Genomic DNA, 16,059 nt, shown 5'->3' with positions numbered 1-16,059 from the left:
CAGAGCGCCCCAGGTACCAAGGAAAGCATTTTTCAAATTTAACGTCCAAGAACAGCCAAACAAGTTTGGGCCAAAGAAGAGCCTGCCTTACTCATACTCTTTGGTACCCTTCTCAATGATTGACTCACTTTCTGAGACAAGTAGCTCAAGTTGAAGAGCATAATCAGAGGACACATCTGACTAGCAGAGACTCTGGGTTGTTGCATATGTTCACTGGGAAGCATGCTTATTTTCACAGGAGCACTTCCTCTGGTTTATTACAGGGTATTGATAAGCAACCTGAGATCCATGCTGGAGGCTCAGTTTGATAGCAGAGTCCGCGCTACTGGACACAGTTACGAGAAGTACAACAATTGGGAAACGGTATGAAGTATACATGATTTAGACAGACATTGCCTTGAGAACTGAACTGAGAATGTCACATTAATCCATCAATGGTTCCATTTGGTAGATAGAGGCATGGACTGAACAAGTCGCCACTGAAAATCCAGACCTCATCTCTCGCAGTGCCATCGGAACTACATTTTTAGGAAACACTATATACCTCCTCAAGGTAATCCTTTTTAACCATAACCTTGCCATGTCTGAGCACTTTAAATCAATGAATTCTAACACAGAGAACATCTGTTTCACAGACATGTTCATCTCAAGCATTGTTATAACTCTTTCTCTGCCTACATCCCTCAGGGAATCAAACAGAGTACCCAGATTCTTTTATCATGTGTGAATTTTTAAATCATTATTTTGATTTATCCAAAAGGAAAAAATGCAGTAAAACAGGAGAAGTCCTATAAATTTAACCACATTCCTGTAAGCAATGTAAACTGATCATCTACCTTGATGAAATTCTCCTCTCGCAGATGTTGTTTGCAAATCTATTTGCTAAAGAGATTCATATACTTCATGTCTATCAGACAACATTAAAAAGCATATCAACAATTTATTACTGTCATCCTCTAATGCCATTTTTATCATGCAATTCTAATGAAGAAAATAAAAGGACAAGGAATAAGTGGGAGAAAAGAAAAAAACTTACAATATTAGCAACAATCATGATTACTTCTAATTACTTATCCAGTTGTCTTGGTCATGTCACCTAATAATAGCAATAGAAAATAACCTCCATGTGCATACAATTAAGCAGAATAATCAAGCATCTTCTGAAAATATGAGCTTGTCAAGCTTAATAAAATAACAAACAGCCATGTGAGCCTCCAGCTCAAACACTTGTCTACAGGCAAGAACACACTGTGCAAGTATTATGTTTTAATTTAATCATGGCATATATCTCTTGTTGCTGTCAAGTGTCACCAGTGGAGTCCAAAGCCCAGACAGATAGTGAATGTTAACCTCTGAATGTGGTGAATCAGGGTCTTCCTTTTCCTTTTGTTTGCAATAGGTTGGCAAACCTGGATCAAATAAGCCTGCCATTTTCATGGACTGCGGTTTCCATGCCAGAGAATGGATTTCCCCTGCATTTTGCCAGTGGTTTGTCAGAGAGGTCAGTATGTAGGATGGTTACTGACAGAGCAAAGTAGAAAGTATTTTTTTTATTTCAATCAATCCCTTATAAATTAGCTATAATAAAAGAGACTAGCAGCACAGAAAAAAATCATAGGTCCAAGTTCCAAGCCATAAAGGTCACCTAGAAAACTTGATAAGGCAAAATTTTACAACAGTTAGCAAATTCTATTTATTTGAATTTCACTCATCTTAATTTTCTCACCCACCTTTGGGAAAAAGGCTAACAGGTAGTAAGTACAGTGAATAGGTCATTGAAAAGTTGTGATTGTGGATAATCCACTAACTTGACCATTATCTCCTAGATAATAATCACTGTATACTTCAGAATAAAAGAAAATAACACACAGGAGCCCCTACTGTAAATGATACTGTTTTTCACTCCTTTATAAAGGTCAAGGTAAGATATATGTGAAAATCCTTTTAAATATCCATTAGCACATAAATGATATAAAAAGATAATTCAGTCAAGAAAGAAAAGGAAGGAACAGTTCTTTCTTATAGAAGAATTACAGCTAATGGATGTACAAATGAGCAAAACAGCAAGCCATCATTAGAGCACCATAATAATAAACACTTCATGAAAACCTACAGATGGATACAAAAATTATGGGGTAAAAGTTTAAAGAGAAATAGGTTATTTGCAGCATCAAAGCATCTCCCAAAAAATATATTATACTATATCACACAAGCAAAATTTACAGTAGAGAAGCCTAGCAGTGACTACCTTAACCAAGTGATCAGGTTAACAATACTAGTAACATCACCAGTGTAAGATATAATCAGTATCATGTAACCCCTGATATTGTGTACTAAGAAGATAAACCATCTTTTTTGTATTCTTTCCCAAAATGCAAAACCTCCTCCTCATCATTAAAAAAATAAATAAACTCAAATCGAGGGACCTTCTGTAAAATACCTAGACCAGTACTCATTAACAATGCCAAAGTCATACTGAAAAGTCAAAGGAATTGTCACAGATAAGAAGAGACTAAAGAGATATGACAACCAAATACAATATGGGAGCCTAGATTGGATCCTAAAATAGAAAAAGGGCATTAGTGAAAAAAAATATCGTGAAATCTGAATTAAAGTCTATAGTTTATAGTGAAAGAAAGTGAAGTCGCTCAGTCGTGTCTGACTCTTTGCGACCCCACAGACTGTATTTGTCTGGACTGTATTCTACCAGGCTCCTCCATCCATGGGATTTTCCAGGCAAGAATACTGGAGTGGGTTGCCGTTTCCTTCTCCAAGGGATCTTCCCGACCCAGGGATTGAACCCGGGTCTCCCGCATTGTAGGCAGATGCTTTACCATCTGAGCCATTATTAATTGCTTCACTTTGATCATTGTACCATGGTTATGTAAGATGGTAACATTTGGGAACCTGGATGAAGGGTATATGAGAACTCCCTATACTTGCAACTCTTCTATAACTTTCTAAAATTATCTCAAAAGTAAAGTTACATTTAAAATATTGAAGTACTTTAAAAATATAAGAATATTATTATATACAATATACTTTCTTTTGTGTAAAGCATTTTCTGTATCTATTCATTAGGTTCTTGGTTTCTAGACATGTTATGTGTCTGATTGGCACCATTTAATTTCAGTGAGTTATTGCACCATCTACAGGACTTCCCAGGTAGCACTAGCGGCAAAGAATCTGCCTACCAATGCAGGAGATGCAAGAAACATGGGTTCAACCCCTGGGTTAGGAAGATCCCCTAGAGGAGGGCATGGCAACCCACCCCAGTATTCTTGCCTGAAGAATCTCATGGACAAAGGAGCCTGGCAGACTACTGTCCACAGGGTTGCAAAGAGTCAGACACAACTGAAACAATTTAGCATGCACACTCACCATCTGTTCTCTAGGAGAAAGAACTTTCATCATTACTTTGGTTACCTCCAATCATAGACCACCAACAAAACATTCTTTATACCTCCTCCAACCTAAAAAGCACATGCTTCATCATTATTTTAATAAACAGACATGTGTAGAGCCACAAAGAGTATTTAAAAACCATTACTACATAGAAGTCTTAAATGTTTTTAAATCTATTCAAGCAAGCCTAGGGAAGAGCTGAAGGTAAATTTGGTATGATCCTGGGGCTGAGGAACTGTGACTAAGAGAATATAATAAATCAGTATAAGCTCCTTCATTCATACGTAAGTGTCCTCATCACTTAGCAGGAAGAGCTAGACCCTTAACAGAGCTCCTTTCTCAAGAAAGTGGAGTAATAAGAAGACTTCCATCATCATGCAATTTGGAGACTTAATGAGAGCATCTCCAAAACCCATCAGAGTGATCTCTCTTCACAGTGGGAGGAGGCATTTTCGTTCTTCTTCCATGTCAGACGCTTCCTCTAGTGAGACTGTCTACAAGAAGTTTCATCAAAATCAAACAAATTTTTAGATGATAGTATAAGGAACATGCAAAGCCATCACAGACATTCCTTACTAGGAATAGGCCTTACTCTCATATCCTACAAACTTTGAAAAAAATTTATTGCAATTACTATTTCAAAGGAAATAAGCATTTATGTTCTTTAAAAGTTTTTATTTTATTACAATTTGTCCATCTTTAAAAAGTTGAAATAAAAATAATATCTAAATGAGTTATGTGTGGATAAAAGAGTACTTAGAGAATCAGAAACTATTTTAAACAAAACTATTAGTAATACTTTGCTATTTTCTTTTTATTAATATTAATAATCTCTACCTCAAAAAGGGTAACCACTTTTGTTATCAGAGTCAACATTTGTCCAGTCTATGTAAATTTCAGTGCATAATGCATACCATTTTCCATAAAATTCTGCTTTGTAATTTGTACACAGGCTGTTCGGACCTATGGACGTGAGATCCACATGACAGAATTTCTCGACAAGCTAGACTTTTATGTCTTGCCTGTGGTCAATATTGATGGCTACATCTACACCTGGACCACGGTATAAGAACCAAGACTAAGAGGGGCTGATAAAATTTAAATTAGCCATTCTGTTGTACTTGTCCTAACCATTCACTGCACTTTCAGAACCGAATGTGGAGAAAGACCCGCTCCACCAATGCTGGAACTACTTGCACTGGCACAGACCTCAACAGAAATTTTGATGCTGGTTGGTGCAGTAAGTATCAGGCTGACCATTTCACTCGCCTCATGAAAAGCATAGGAAGTAAAATAACAGAAAAACACAACAGTGTCAAAAACAAGAAAAACTATAAAATTTTATACTTTCAAGTTCCAGGTTTCTAAAAGCACAGACAATAAACAGTTTATATATTCAGTGAATAAAGATGCATTGCCTATTCTATTGTGTTCCCAGCTGTGTTAGATGCTGGAAACATAAGACTGAACAAACCAGACATAATCCTACTATTTGTGGGATATACAACCTAGAGGAAATCATCATTAAATAATTATTTAAACAAAAATGTGATAGAATTATAGTTTTGTGATTCAACTCTCAGTAAATGATTACAGTAACACAGAAATTTCTCATAGGTATTTGTCCCCTACTTATTAGTTTTCTTATACTCTACTGATTTCATCATTTAGTACTACACAGGGATATTAGCCGAAACTCCAAAACTTTGGCCACCTCATGCGAAGAGTTGACTCATTGCAAAAGACTCAGATGCTGGGAGGGTTTGGGAGCAGGAGGAGAAGGGGACGACAGAGGATGAGATGGCTGGATGGCATCACTGACTTGATGGACTTGAGTTTGAGTGAACTCTGGGAGTTGGTGATGGACAGGGAGGCCTGGCATGCTGCGATTCATGGGGTCGCAAAGAGTCGGACACGACTGAGCAACTGAACTGAACTGAGGGACATTAGGGTTTCCCAGGTGGCACCAGTGGTAAACAGTCTGCCTGTCAATGCAGGAGATGCAAGAGATGTGGGTTTGATCCCTAACTGGAAGGTCCCAAGGAGGAAGAGCTAGCAACCCACTCCAGTATTCTTCCCTGGGAAATTCCATGGACAGAGGAGCCTGGTGGGCTACAGTCCACGGGTTCCAATCAGATGATACTGAGTGCACACACACATGCACACAGGGACATATTGGTGATTCCGCAGGCAACTTTTTACCCTGTTAGCTTAAAAGCACCATAATCTTGTGACTAAAAGTATATATACTTTATAATGTATACATATGTGGGATGATTATAAAAACAGTTGTCAAAACAACTTATTTTTTTAACTCTCTAACACTGTAGTTTGAAATTTTGAAACATGCCCTGTAGGAACATCAGTGGATGACCACTTGCCATTAACAGCATCATGTTTTTCCAGGTATTGGAGCCTCTAACAACCCCTGTGCTGAAACTTACTGTGGATCTGCTGCAGAGTCTGAAAAAGAGACCAAGGCTGTGGCTAATTTCATCCGCAACCACCTCTCTTCCATCAAAGCATATCTGACAATCCACTCTTACTCTCAGATGATGCTCTATCCTTACTCCTATGCTTACAAACTCCCCAAGAACAACGTTGAGCTGGTAAGTCATCGTGGCGGTAGATCCAGTATTTTGCTATTGAGTTTTTTGTGGTTTTTTTTTTCTATTCCTGGGGGAAAAAATTATACAATTTCTGGAATGTCCATGGTTGATCTTTGGTAACAAAAGCAAAACAGATTTACAAGGAATCTGAAATTGGCTAGATATACTGGCTAGAAGAAATATGATTCTCATGCAGAGAATGATCCCCAACATATGGTTCATTCACTAATCTTCCAAACAATAAGAGTTCCACTTCCTCCTGCTTCACCACAACGCTAACACATATGATGATTTCAGATGCATCTGGGGTAATCAACAAAGTTCCTTCACTTCATACATAATCTTCATCAGAAAGTTACTGTTATCAAGCTGTCTCGAACTGGATTTGACATGCATAGACAGAGTATGTGTGTGTGTGTTAGTCGCTAAGTCGTGCCCGACTCTTTGCGACCCCAAGGACTGCAATCCACCAGGTTCCTCTGTCCATGAGATTTTCCAGGCAAGGATACTGGAGTGGGTTGTCATTTCCTTCTCCAGGGGATCTTCCCAACCCAGGGATCGAACCCAGGTCTCCTGCACTGCAGGCAAATTCTTTACTGACTGAGCTACAAGGGAAGCCCTAGACAGACAGAGTAAGGCAAGGATACTTAATTTTTTTTTTCTCATATCTAGTAAAGACCTATTCACATCATTTGTTCATTGATTGATTTACATCTGTGTCTCACCTAATCCAACAGTGAAACAGGCATTTTAGGATCTTATCACTGGTTGATGTTGAGCTAAGTGATAAGATCCTAAAATGCCCATTTCACTGTTGGATTAGGTGAGACACAGATGTAAATCAATCAGTGAACAAATGATGTGAATAGGTCTTTACTAGATATGAGAAAAAATTAAGTATCCTTGCCTTAAAAATTAGCAATCTTGTTGGAGAGTCAAGATACAACCACGTGAAAAGTTAAATAATGAGTTTTATAATATTCATGTTAAATATAGTATATCCACATAATTGTTTAAAAAAATAAGCATATGTGAATCCTTCAACAACTTTTTTTAAATTATGAACATCTGACTATTAGAAGTTGGAACCAATGATCTAAAAGAACAAGAATAAGATTTAAAGCATTTGACTTACGCCAAAAAATAAACTATTTCACTTAGAAAATGACATAGATATTTGGCTTACCTAAATGCAAAAATTCAAAGACCCAAAACTTAATCAACTGGAAATTATTGTTTTGTACTTTCAGATTCGGTCTTTCAGAGGCCAAATAAAATATGTAATGCTGTAAATATCTTGTGAAGAGGAACCGGAAAAATAACTCAACCTCTTAGAGAACTGATAGCTAATAGTTGGCCACGTCCTTTTCTTTTTTAAAAAAAAAAAGAAGAAGTGCTATTTTTCAAAAAGCTTCCCATTTTCCCTATCTGTAGCCAAAAAACAAAGGAGTTGGAACCATCATTAGTTGGAACCATTAAATATTTCAGTTTTCCAATAATGCTCAGTCTGTGAGTATTCTCAACAGTGGGTGCTCACAGGCCTGCTGTCCCACAGATGACTGTGGTTAGCTCCTCATTTCAGTCCTAGATTTCTGGCCACCAGAGGAGAGGAAGTGGGGGTACGTTGCTTGTTTAATTCATGTGAATATGTTTAAACTGTACCACACCAAAAGAGAAAAAGGCAAAGCCATAAAAACTAAGCACTAATGAGTTACTAAATAAAATATTAAAATTATAAACCACATTAAATGTAACAATAGCTAATATATCCAGTTTGCTTAATAACTAGTTTTAAATATATAAACACTAAAAGACTAATGCTAACAGAAAAGCTTAAAGTGTTCTTTGGAATGGAACTGCTTCACAATGCTTCAATACTTCTTATCTGAGGAGTAAGTTTAAACTCTTTAAGTGATGAAAACTTTCTTGCCCCCCTGGCTCCATACGATAAAAACCTAGTATCTGGACTGCTCTGAAAGTCTATAAATTGTCCTTTAGAAAAAGAATCAAGTTAGTTCTACCATTAGAATCTCAAGAAAAATTCTTGCTACGTCCCTCCAGAGATTCTGATCCACTGATACTTTTCTCTAAGAATCACTTCTCCGTTTAAAATCAAGGAAAGAGAGGCAATAAAAAAAAATAACATACTAGAAATTATATCCTTCAAGATTGTTTTTAAATTCTACAGAAGTGAAACAGAACTACACAAAAGTAAAATATTCATAATGAATTCTCAAAAAGAAAACACAAACTACAAAATAATCTAACCTTGGATGGTTTATATGTATAGTCACAAATCTAATAAATTCAAGGAAAAGGACATGCTATTTCCTATATTTTTTAGAGCATGATAAGATGTGATAAGATGTATGCATGCATGCATACTTAGCATGATAAGATACAAAACTTATTTGCACTTATATCACATAGATTGATTTAAAAGTAAATTTCCAACAGTTATTTTTTCTATGACTAAACTTCTGCCTAGCATCTTAAATCAGTTCAGTTCAGTTCAGTCACTCAATCATGTCTGATTCTTTGCAGCCCCATGGACTGCAGCATGCCAGGCCTCCCTGTCCATCACCAACTCCTGGAGCTTACTTAAACTTATGTCCATAGTGTCGGTGATGCCATCCAACCATCTCATCCTCTGTCATCCTCTTCTCCTGCCTTCAATCTTTCCCAGCATCAGGGTGTTTTCCAATGTGTCAGTTTTTCACATCAGGTGGCCAAATGGAGTTTCAGCTTCAGTATCAGTCCTTCTAATGAATATTCGGGACTGATTTCCTTTGGGATGGACAGGTTGGATCTCCTTGCAGTCCAAGGAACTCTCAAGAGTCTTCTCCAACACCACAGTTCAAAAGCATCAATTCTTCAGGGCTTAGCTTTCTTTATGGCCCAACTCTCACATCCATACATGACCACAGGAAAAACCATAGCCTTGACTAGATGGACCTTTGTTGGTAAAGTAATGTCTCTGCTTTTTAATATTCTGTCTAGCTTGGTGGTAACTTTTCTTCCAAGGAACAAGCATCTTTTAATTTCATGGCTGCAATCACCATTTGCACTGATTTTGGAGCCCCCCAAAATAAAGTCTGACACTGTTTCCATGGTTTTCCCATCTATTTGCTATGAAGTGATGGGACCAGATGCCATGATCTTAGCTTTCTGAATGTTGAGTTTTAAGCCAACTTTTTCACTCTCCTCTTTCACTTTCATCAAGAGGCTCTTTAGTTCTTCTTCACTTTCTGCCATAGGGTGGTGTCATCTGCATATCTGAGGTTATTGATATTTCTCCTAGCAATATTGATTTCAGCTTGTGCTTCATCCAGCCCAGCATTTCTCATGATGCACTCTGCATATAAGTTAAGTAAGCAGCATGACAATGTACAGCCTTGTATATTGTCAATATACAATATATAGTATATTAACAGTATACTCCGTTACCATCAGTAAAATCTGAGATTCATATTATTTGATTATTTGATTCATCTGGGATCTGGCACCCCAAAATAATGTAAATTATTTTAATAGTTAATCAGAAATCCTTTCAGTCTTTTTCTTATTTTGTATCAATCCAATTTACTTACTTTCCAAGAACATTTTGCTAGAACAACTTATAACTACAGTGCTATTACAAACATATATATAGCCAAATGAGAATTAGAGGCTCTAAATAAGAAAGATACTGGCTTTTGCATTGTTTTTATTTGTAATAAAAATACCAACTTTTTTTTTAAGTAAAAGTCTTGACCTAGAAAGATGAATGTTCCACCCAAATCTAGTGCATCTGTATTAATTCTCAATTGGAAAAATATGACCCCACTATTAGAGAACAAAAGATCAGTTCAGTTCAGTTCAGTTCATTCGCTCAGTCGTGTCCGACTCTGCGACCCCATGAATTGCAGCATGCCAGGCCTCCCTGTCCATGACCATCTCCCGGAGTTCACTCAGATTCACGTCCATCGAGTCCGTGATGCCATCCAGCCATCTCATCCTCGGTCGTCCCCTTCTCCTCCTGCCCCTAATCCCTCCCAGCAACAGAGTCTTTTCCAATGAGTCAACTCTTCGCATGAGGTGGCCAAAGTACTGGAGTTTCAGCTTTAGCATCATTCCTTCCAAAGAAATCCCTGGGCTGATCTCCTTCAAAATGGACTGGTTGGATCTCCTTGCAGTCCAAGGGACTCTCAAGAGTCTTCTCCAACACCACATTTCAAAAGCATCTATTCTTCAGCATTCAGCTTTCTTCACAGTCCAACTGTCACATCCATACATGACCACTGGAAAAACCATAGCCTTGACTAGATGTAAAAGATTAATAAAATGAATTATTGGTACCATACTACATTTTAGATAACTCAGATTTTCTTAAAGCAATGCAAAGCAGATTCTGTCATACAGATTTTAGCATATATATGATTCTTTTTCTTTATACATCTAAAACTTATAAGATCATATTTGTAGCAAAAAAAAATATGATTCAATGAAATAATCAGAAGGAAATTATTCTAGACAGAAACATTAGCAGTTTCAGTCCAAAGTTAGAACATACCATAAGCAGCAATCCCTTTATATACAGAGTTGTGATAAAAATGTATATGGCTGTGTTTCTGAAAGATCTTACATGGGGATTACATGACAGTTACTCATATCATAGAACAACCCTCAGGGGGGAAAAAGGCAGAGATAAGAAAGCAAAAGACCAATGAAATAAAAGTACAGAAGTAATAGCATGGATTACAAAGGGTACCAAAAAATATATCTCCAGCAGATGAGTAAAAAGTTTGAGGAAACATAAGTGCATCTTACATGCATATGCTCTCCTTACAGCAAACTGCTTTTACACACACTATAATTTTTTTTTTTTAAATACAAGATGTACTGAGTTTTCAAGTGGCTTCGTAAACTGTCCAATCTCAGTATTGACTTCAATATATATCTATCACTATTTTCAATGAAGTTTTAAGACTCAGAAAAGATTAGACTTACAGCTCCAAAATTTTAAAGGGTAATGAAATATTGAGTTATATGACCTCTTTATCATCAGAGGAAATAAAAACTAAGAGACATAATTTAAAAGTCTCCCAAACAAACCATATCCTTCTATTTATTAAGCATGGAGAGTCTCACAATCTTTGGTCTACTTTCCTCCCAAACACAGCTACATGGCACTGTTAACAATTATTACTATAATACTACTTCTAAATTCAAAAGCAGGAACAGAACTTCACAAGCGGGAATCTTGAAATTTCTCTGGTTCTGCTTTCTCATTTTCCAGCTTAGACAATGAAGGCTTAGCTGAGCTCAGACCAGTAATAGAGGCAGCCTTGGGCATGGCACTAGCGGACACAGAAGAATTCTCTAGGCTGTCCCAATTCCCAAACACACACACACACACACACACACACACACACACACACACACACGCACACACTAATTTGTACTATGCTGGTGCTCCATAAAGCCAGTTTGTAAAAGACCTTTCATTAAATACAATCTTTTATCCCACAAATATACTATTATTACTTCTAACCCTGGACACTGCTAAGTACACTGGCCAACTAAGAACACTGGCTTCTCAGGGCCCAGTCTTTATGATCATGGCCCATCCCTTCATAGATATACATACATAAACCAGGAGAGATATGACAGGCTAATAATTTCTGGAAAATTATTGACCTTGACCAAAAGATAGAAATCCATTTCTAAACTCTAATACCATCTAGCCCAGTGACACCTCACTACCTCTTCATTAAAGTTTTAGTTAATGAGCCACCAAGATAGAAACCCACTGTTCCACTCAAGCATGTGACCATAAATCAAAACTATGATTAGAGATAAACATAAATATCAGAGGGAAGAAATATTGTGATTAGGAGATGGACAATTACAGGGTCATGAGAACGCTCTATCACAGCTGTCACCATGTCCCTGCCTAATAGCAAGAGTAACAGGGTCAGAGCCCGTCTGTCAGGCCGGCTGCCAGCAGTCAAGGCAGATAGGACTTGAAGCACACATTTGCTTCAGGAGCTTTCTCAAAATTTCTAATCTCACTTATAAGACAAAAGAATTTTAAATGACAACTGTAGAATTTCTTTGACTGGAGAGACAACTGCTGATTTACCATCTTTAAAGTGGCTTCTTGGCCTGTTAAAATTCTCCTCCAAGGTCTGGTGACTCATAAGGCAATTGCCAGAAATTCTACTGAGCACCTATTAAGTACTCAGCAGAAACCATGGTTCCTGCCATAAAAAGGGAGTAGACAGGGGTCAGCCTGTTATGAGTGTTTTCTGGAAAGAAGAGTGGGAGGGAGGTAACCAAACTATGGAGGGACCTAGATGTCAGAATGAACCCTGTGTCACACAGCAGGCCCTGGAGCTGGTGACCTGATAAACAGAACTGCCAGGTCAAATATAGGACTCCTAGTTAGATCTGATTTGAGATAAACAACAAATAATTTTTAAGTGTTTAAGTATGTTCCAAATAGTGCATGGGACAGACTTCACTGGAAAAACATTCATTGTTTATCTGAAATTTAAATGTAACTGGGTAACATGCCTTTGGTTATAGCCACCCTGGAATCAAAGTATTCTTCTAGCAGAAGTGACCTAGCAGCAGTACTGAAAAGGCACTTGTACTATGGTCAGGAGAGGAAAACAAAATAAGGCATTCAGAGCATCTTGAAAACCAGTTGTCTTCTTTTTCATTCTTTTTCTCTATAATACTTTCTTCATTAACATAATTGCATCTTTTATCTGACTTTAAGCTGATTTTTGCTTCCTTCCCTTTCCCCAGAAGACATCTGGCAATGTTGACTGGGTGAGTGGGGGCAGGGGGGAGGGGGAGGTTGAGTGTTTTAACTGTGGGAGTGCTCCTGGCATGCAGTGGAGAGAGGCCAGGGGAGGCTGATCAACCCCCTACAATGCACAGTTCAGCCCCCACACACAGGATGACCCAGCCCACCTGTCAAAAGCACCAAGGTTGAGAAACTCCACTTTAAGCAAAGATGAGAAGTCTCATTCCTGGCCAAAGTCCCTGGCTTTCACAGGATCTTACACTCCACACACACAGTTCACAATTTTCTACAAAGCTCAAGTGCAAGACAGTACATCCCCATTATACAGCATTTATTTGGAAGAAGCACCACTGCCATCAAAAAAAAGAAAAAAAATTCTGGGCTTTGCAGCTTCAGCTGACTCATGCTTCACATTTTACTTGAATTCTAAAGAGCTAAAAAACACATATTTAGATCAGCCACAGAAAGAATTTAGTTTACATCAGTGAAAGCATTGCCACGCTCCCCATGGGGTCTGCCAAGACAGACAGTCTCCTCTCTCCTAAAGCAAACCCTTTGCTACTCCTTATCTTCCCCCCACCCCACCTCAAGGCTTTGCAGTCAGAGCCTGCACTTGTTTACACTCTTCCTTTTTCTCAGAAACATATTTGTTTTTTCAAGTCCCATAGGCTTTCTCCTCAGTCCCTGCCTTAGTAGGCCCTGGGGGTTTCTCCCTTTGCACCAAAATTACAAAAGTTCAATTCCTCACTGGTCCTTTGGTGTAAGTTACCCAGGATCACAGCACAGAAGGAAGGAAACTGCAGCCACAGATCATTTTGATGTTTCCATTATCACATGTATTCACCCAGGGGGATGGTTAAACTCAGGACTTGAAGTTAGAAACAAAGTTCTGAAGCAAATCTCCTCTGCAATGGTGTATACCCCACTGCCAGGGCGGGGCTTTTGCTTTCTTGTACTGTAAGAACGGGCCAGGGCAAGATTAGAAGAGGCAGCCCCCGCTGCCATGACACTGGCTGTGCACTAGAGGTTGCAGGAAGGACCAGGAGCACAGTTGTGAGACAGGGGCTTCCTGATCACGTGCAAGTCACTGAAAAAGATCACCCTCGCCTTGTTCATCTCACCAGCCTCCTGGAGCTCAGAGCCTCGGGGGATGTCACAGGAGCTGGCCCTTTGTCTCTTGGGCTTTGAGTTAGATGTGACATTTTAGACTCTCTCTGTCTTTTGCTCTATGACCAAGGCCTCTTTTTAAGAAGACAAGTGACAAAAGAAAGCATGCATAAGATGTGCTAGGAAACGCCTAACTAAGGTTTAATAAAGGCTGGCCATGTTTGGCCTTGACTGAAAGCAAAGTTTTCTCTCAGACTGGTTTATATTTAGCTTCCTTCTGTTCTTTACAATTGGTAAAACCAGCTCGAGCAACACTTCTTTTGAAGTATTCCAAGGCCACAAGGAGAAGTGAAAAAGAGCACAGGATTTAAAGCAAGAAGAACCCAGCTCAAGTCAGCCACTTACAGGGCTGCGTGCCCTTGGGCAAGTTCTTTTATCCTCTCTGAGTTTCAGTTCTTTTATCTGTAAAATGGGGATAAAAATATCTAGCTCTTAGCAAGAGCTCTTTGTAAAGTCTAAGGTTTTATGTAAATGTTAGTTCTTATTTTGAACCCACTGAGGATGTAAGGTCTCTGTTAAATAACAGGTTATATAGAAAGTGTCACTAATTAGGGTTTCAAGATATGAGTCATGGTCTCTGATATACTATTGTTTCTGCTGGACTTCTGTCAGCTGTCTTAGTCCCTTTTTACAGAAACGTACAAGGAAAAGGAGTTACCTTCTCTAATATATTAGCAAATACAGGAATCACCTCTCTCTCTACCATTCCTGATAGGCAGGGGTCAGTCATCCAGTTTGGTTGGAACATTCTCACCAAGCATGCTGCCCCATATGGCATTCCATTCTGCTAGAAAATTCTGTGTTGATGAAATGTGGACAGATAATGTTGGGAAGATAAATGAGTAACATTTGTGAAAGTATTTGAACTCTTCAAAAGAAAAGACTCACACTGATTCCAGAGATTTTTGTTACCATAGCTGGAATTTAAAATATGACATTTTGGTTGATTAATGTCTGTTCTGACTTTTTTGTCTCTTGGCCTTAGAGGGGCTGAAAGAAAGGGTCCACAGACTCTACTTGTTTTATGAAAGGAAATAAGCTAAGTGCATAGCAGAGGTCAATGTCTAAATATGCTAACCCATCAACCACCACTACATGGTACCACCACTTTACCCACAAGCATCCTTAATCTCCACCCAGGTTGTGGGGAGGGGCAGGGGTCACAGTCCAGCCTCTGCAGAGCTCTCTCTGCACTCTGCACCCCCAATCAGACCATGCCCACCTGAAGCCCTGGGAAGAGAATCAATCAAGCAACCATGTGCTAGGTGTTATGCAGTCTGCTAAGCATACAAAACGAACAGCCAAGAATCCTTCTCCCCCACCACCACCCCACCAAAAGCTCCACTAGAGGACAAACAGATGCAAAAACAAATGATGACAGCACAGAGTGATAGGAACTCTGATGGAGATGTGAGCCCTCACAAAGAAGAGGCGCAGCTTTGCAAAGAAGGTGACATTTAGACTAAATTTGGAAGAACAATAGCAATTCCCCTTGTGAACAAAAAGAGGATTCCTACAAGGGGAGAAGGACACCCAAAGTCATGGAGGTAAGGAGAGGCAGGAAACAGTATGAAAGCAGTTCAGGGTGACTCAGCTTGGAAAGAAGGTGGGGATGCATGGCAAGTGATACATGGCCAGACTTCATGAGAGAAGGTGAGAGAGCCATTCAAGGATGCGGTGATGAGGGGATGGTCAGAAGGTGAGTGAGGAGGTAGATATCAAGATGAGAGAGCAACTGAGGACAAGGAAAGCCAAGTCTGAGACACAAACTAAATGTTCCTTTAATGGGCACCAGTGACAAGAGTGAAATAACAGCTGTTTTAAGTTAACATCAATCTTAGGTATTGTTTCAGCATCGGAGGCAAAGCAACTGTTTGCAAAAGTTGTCTCTGACGGCTTAGACAGCACTTGGTTATTGCTTCGAGGAAAGGAAACCAAACATTTTTATGTGGCCCTAATGGTAGTTATGACTGGAGAAGGCAATGGCACCCCACTCCAGTACTCTTGCCTGGGAAATCCCATGGATGGAGGAGCCTGGTAGGCTACAGTCCATGGGGTCATGAAAAGTCAGACGACTGAGCG

The 16,059-nt window shown here is 38.9% G+C and overlaps 1 protein-coding gene across 1 annotated transcript in view; it reads left to right on the top strand.

Moving 5' to 3' along the window:
- The window catches only part of CPB1 (carboxypeptidase B1), a 39,452-nt gene that overhangs the window by 17,745 nt on the left and 5,648 nt on the right, over positions 1 to 16,059 (top strand). Inside the window, exons 4-9 of the mRNA XM_018049125.1 lie at positions 264 to 363; positions 452 to 553; positions 1,400 to 1,501; positions 4,358 to 4,468; positions 4,555 to 4,645; positions 5,812 to 6,014. Coding sequence (XP_017904614.1) covers positions 264 to 363; positions 452 to 553; positions 1,400 to 1,501; positions 4,358 to 4,468; positions 4,555 to 4,645; positions 5,812 to 6,014 — 709 coding nt within the window. The remainder of the gene's footprint in view (positions 1 to 263; positions 364 to 451; positions 554 to 1,399; positions 1,502 to 4,357; positions 4,469 to 4,554; positions 4,646 to 5,811; positions 6,015 to 16,059) is intronic.

The sequence above is a fragment of the Capra hircus genome, chromosome 1 (assembly GCF_001704415.2).
Source record: "Capra hircus breed San Clemente chromosome 1, ASM170441v1, whole genome shotgun sequence".
Taxonomy (NCBI): Eukaryota; Metazoa; Chordata; class Mammalia; order Artiodactyla; family Bovidae; genus Capra; species Capra hircus.
The sequence above is the reverse complement of the archived record's forward strand: the minus strand, read 5'-3'. Positions and strand labels throughout refer to the sequence as shown.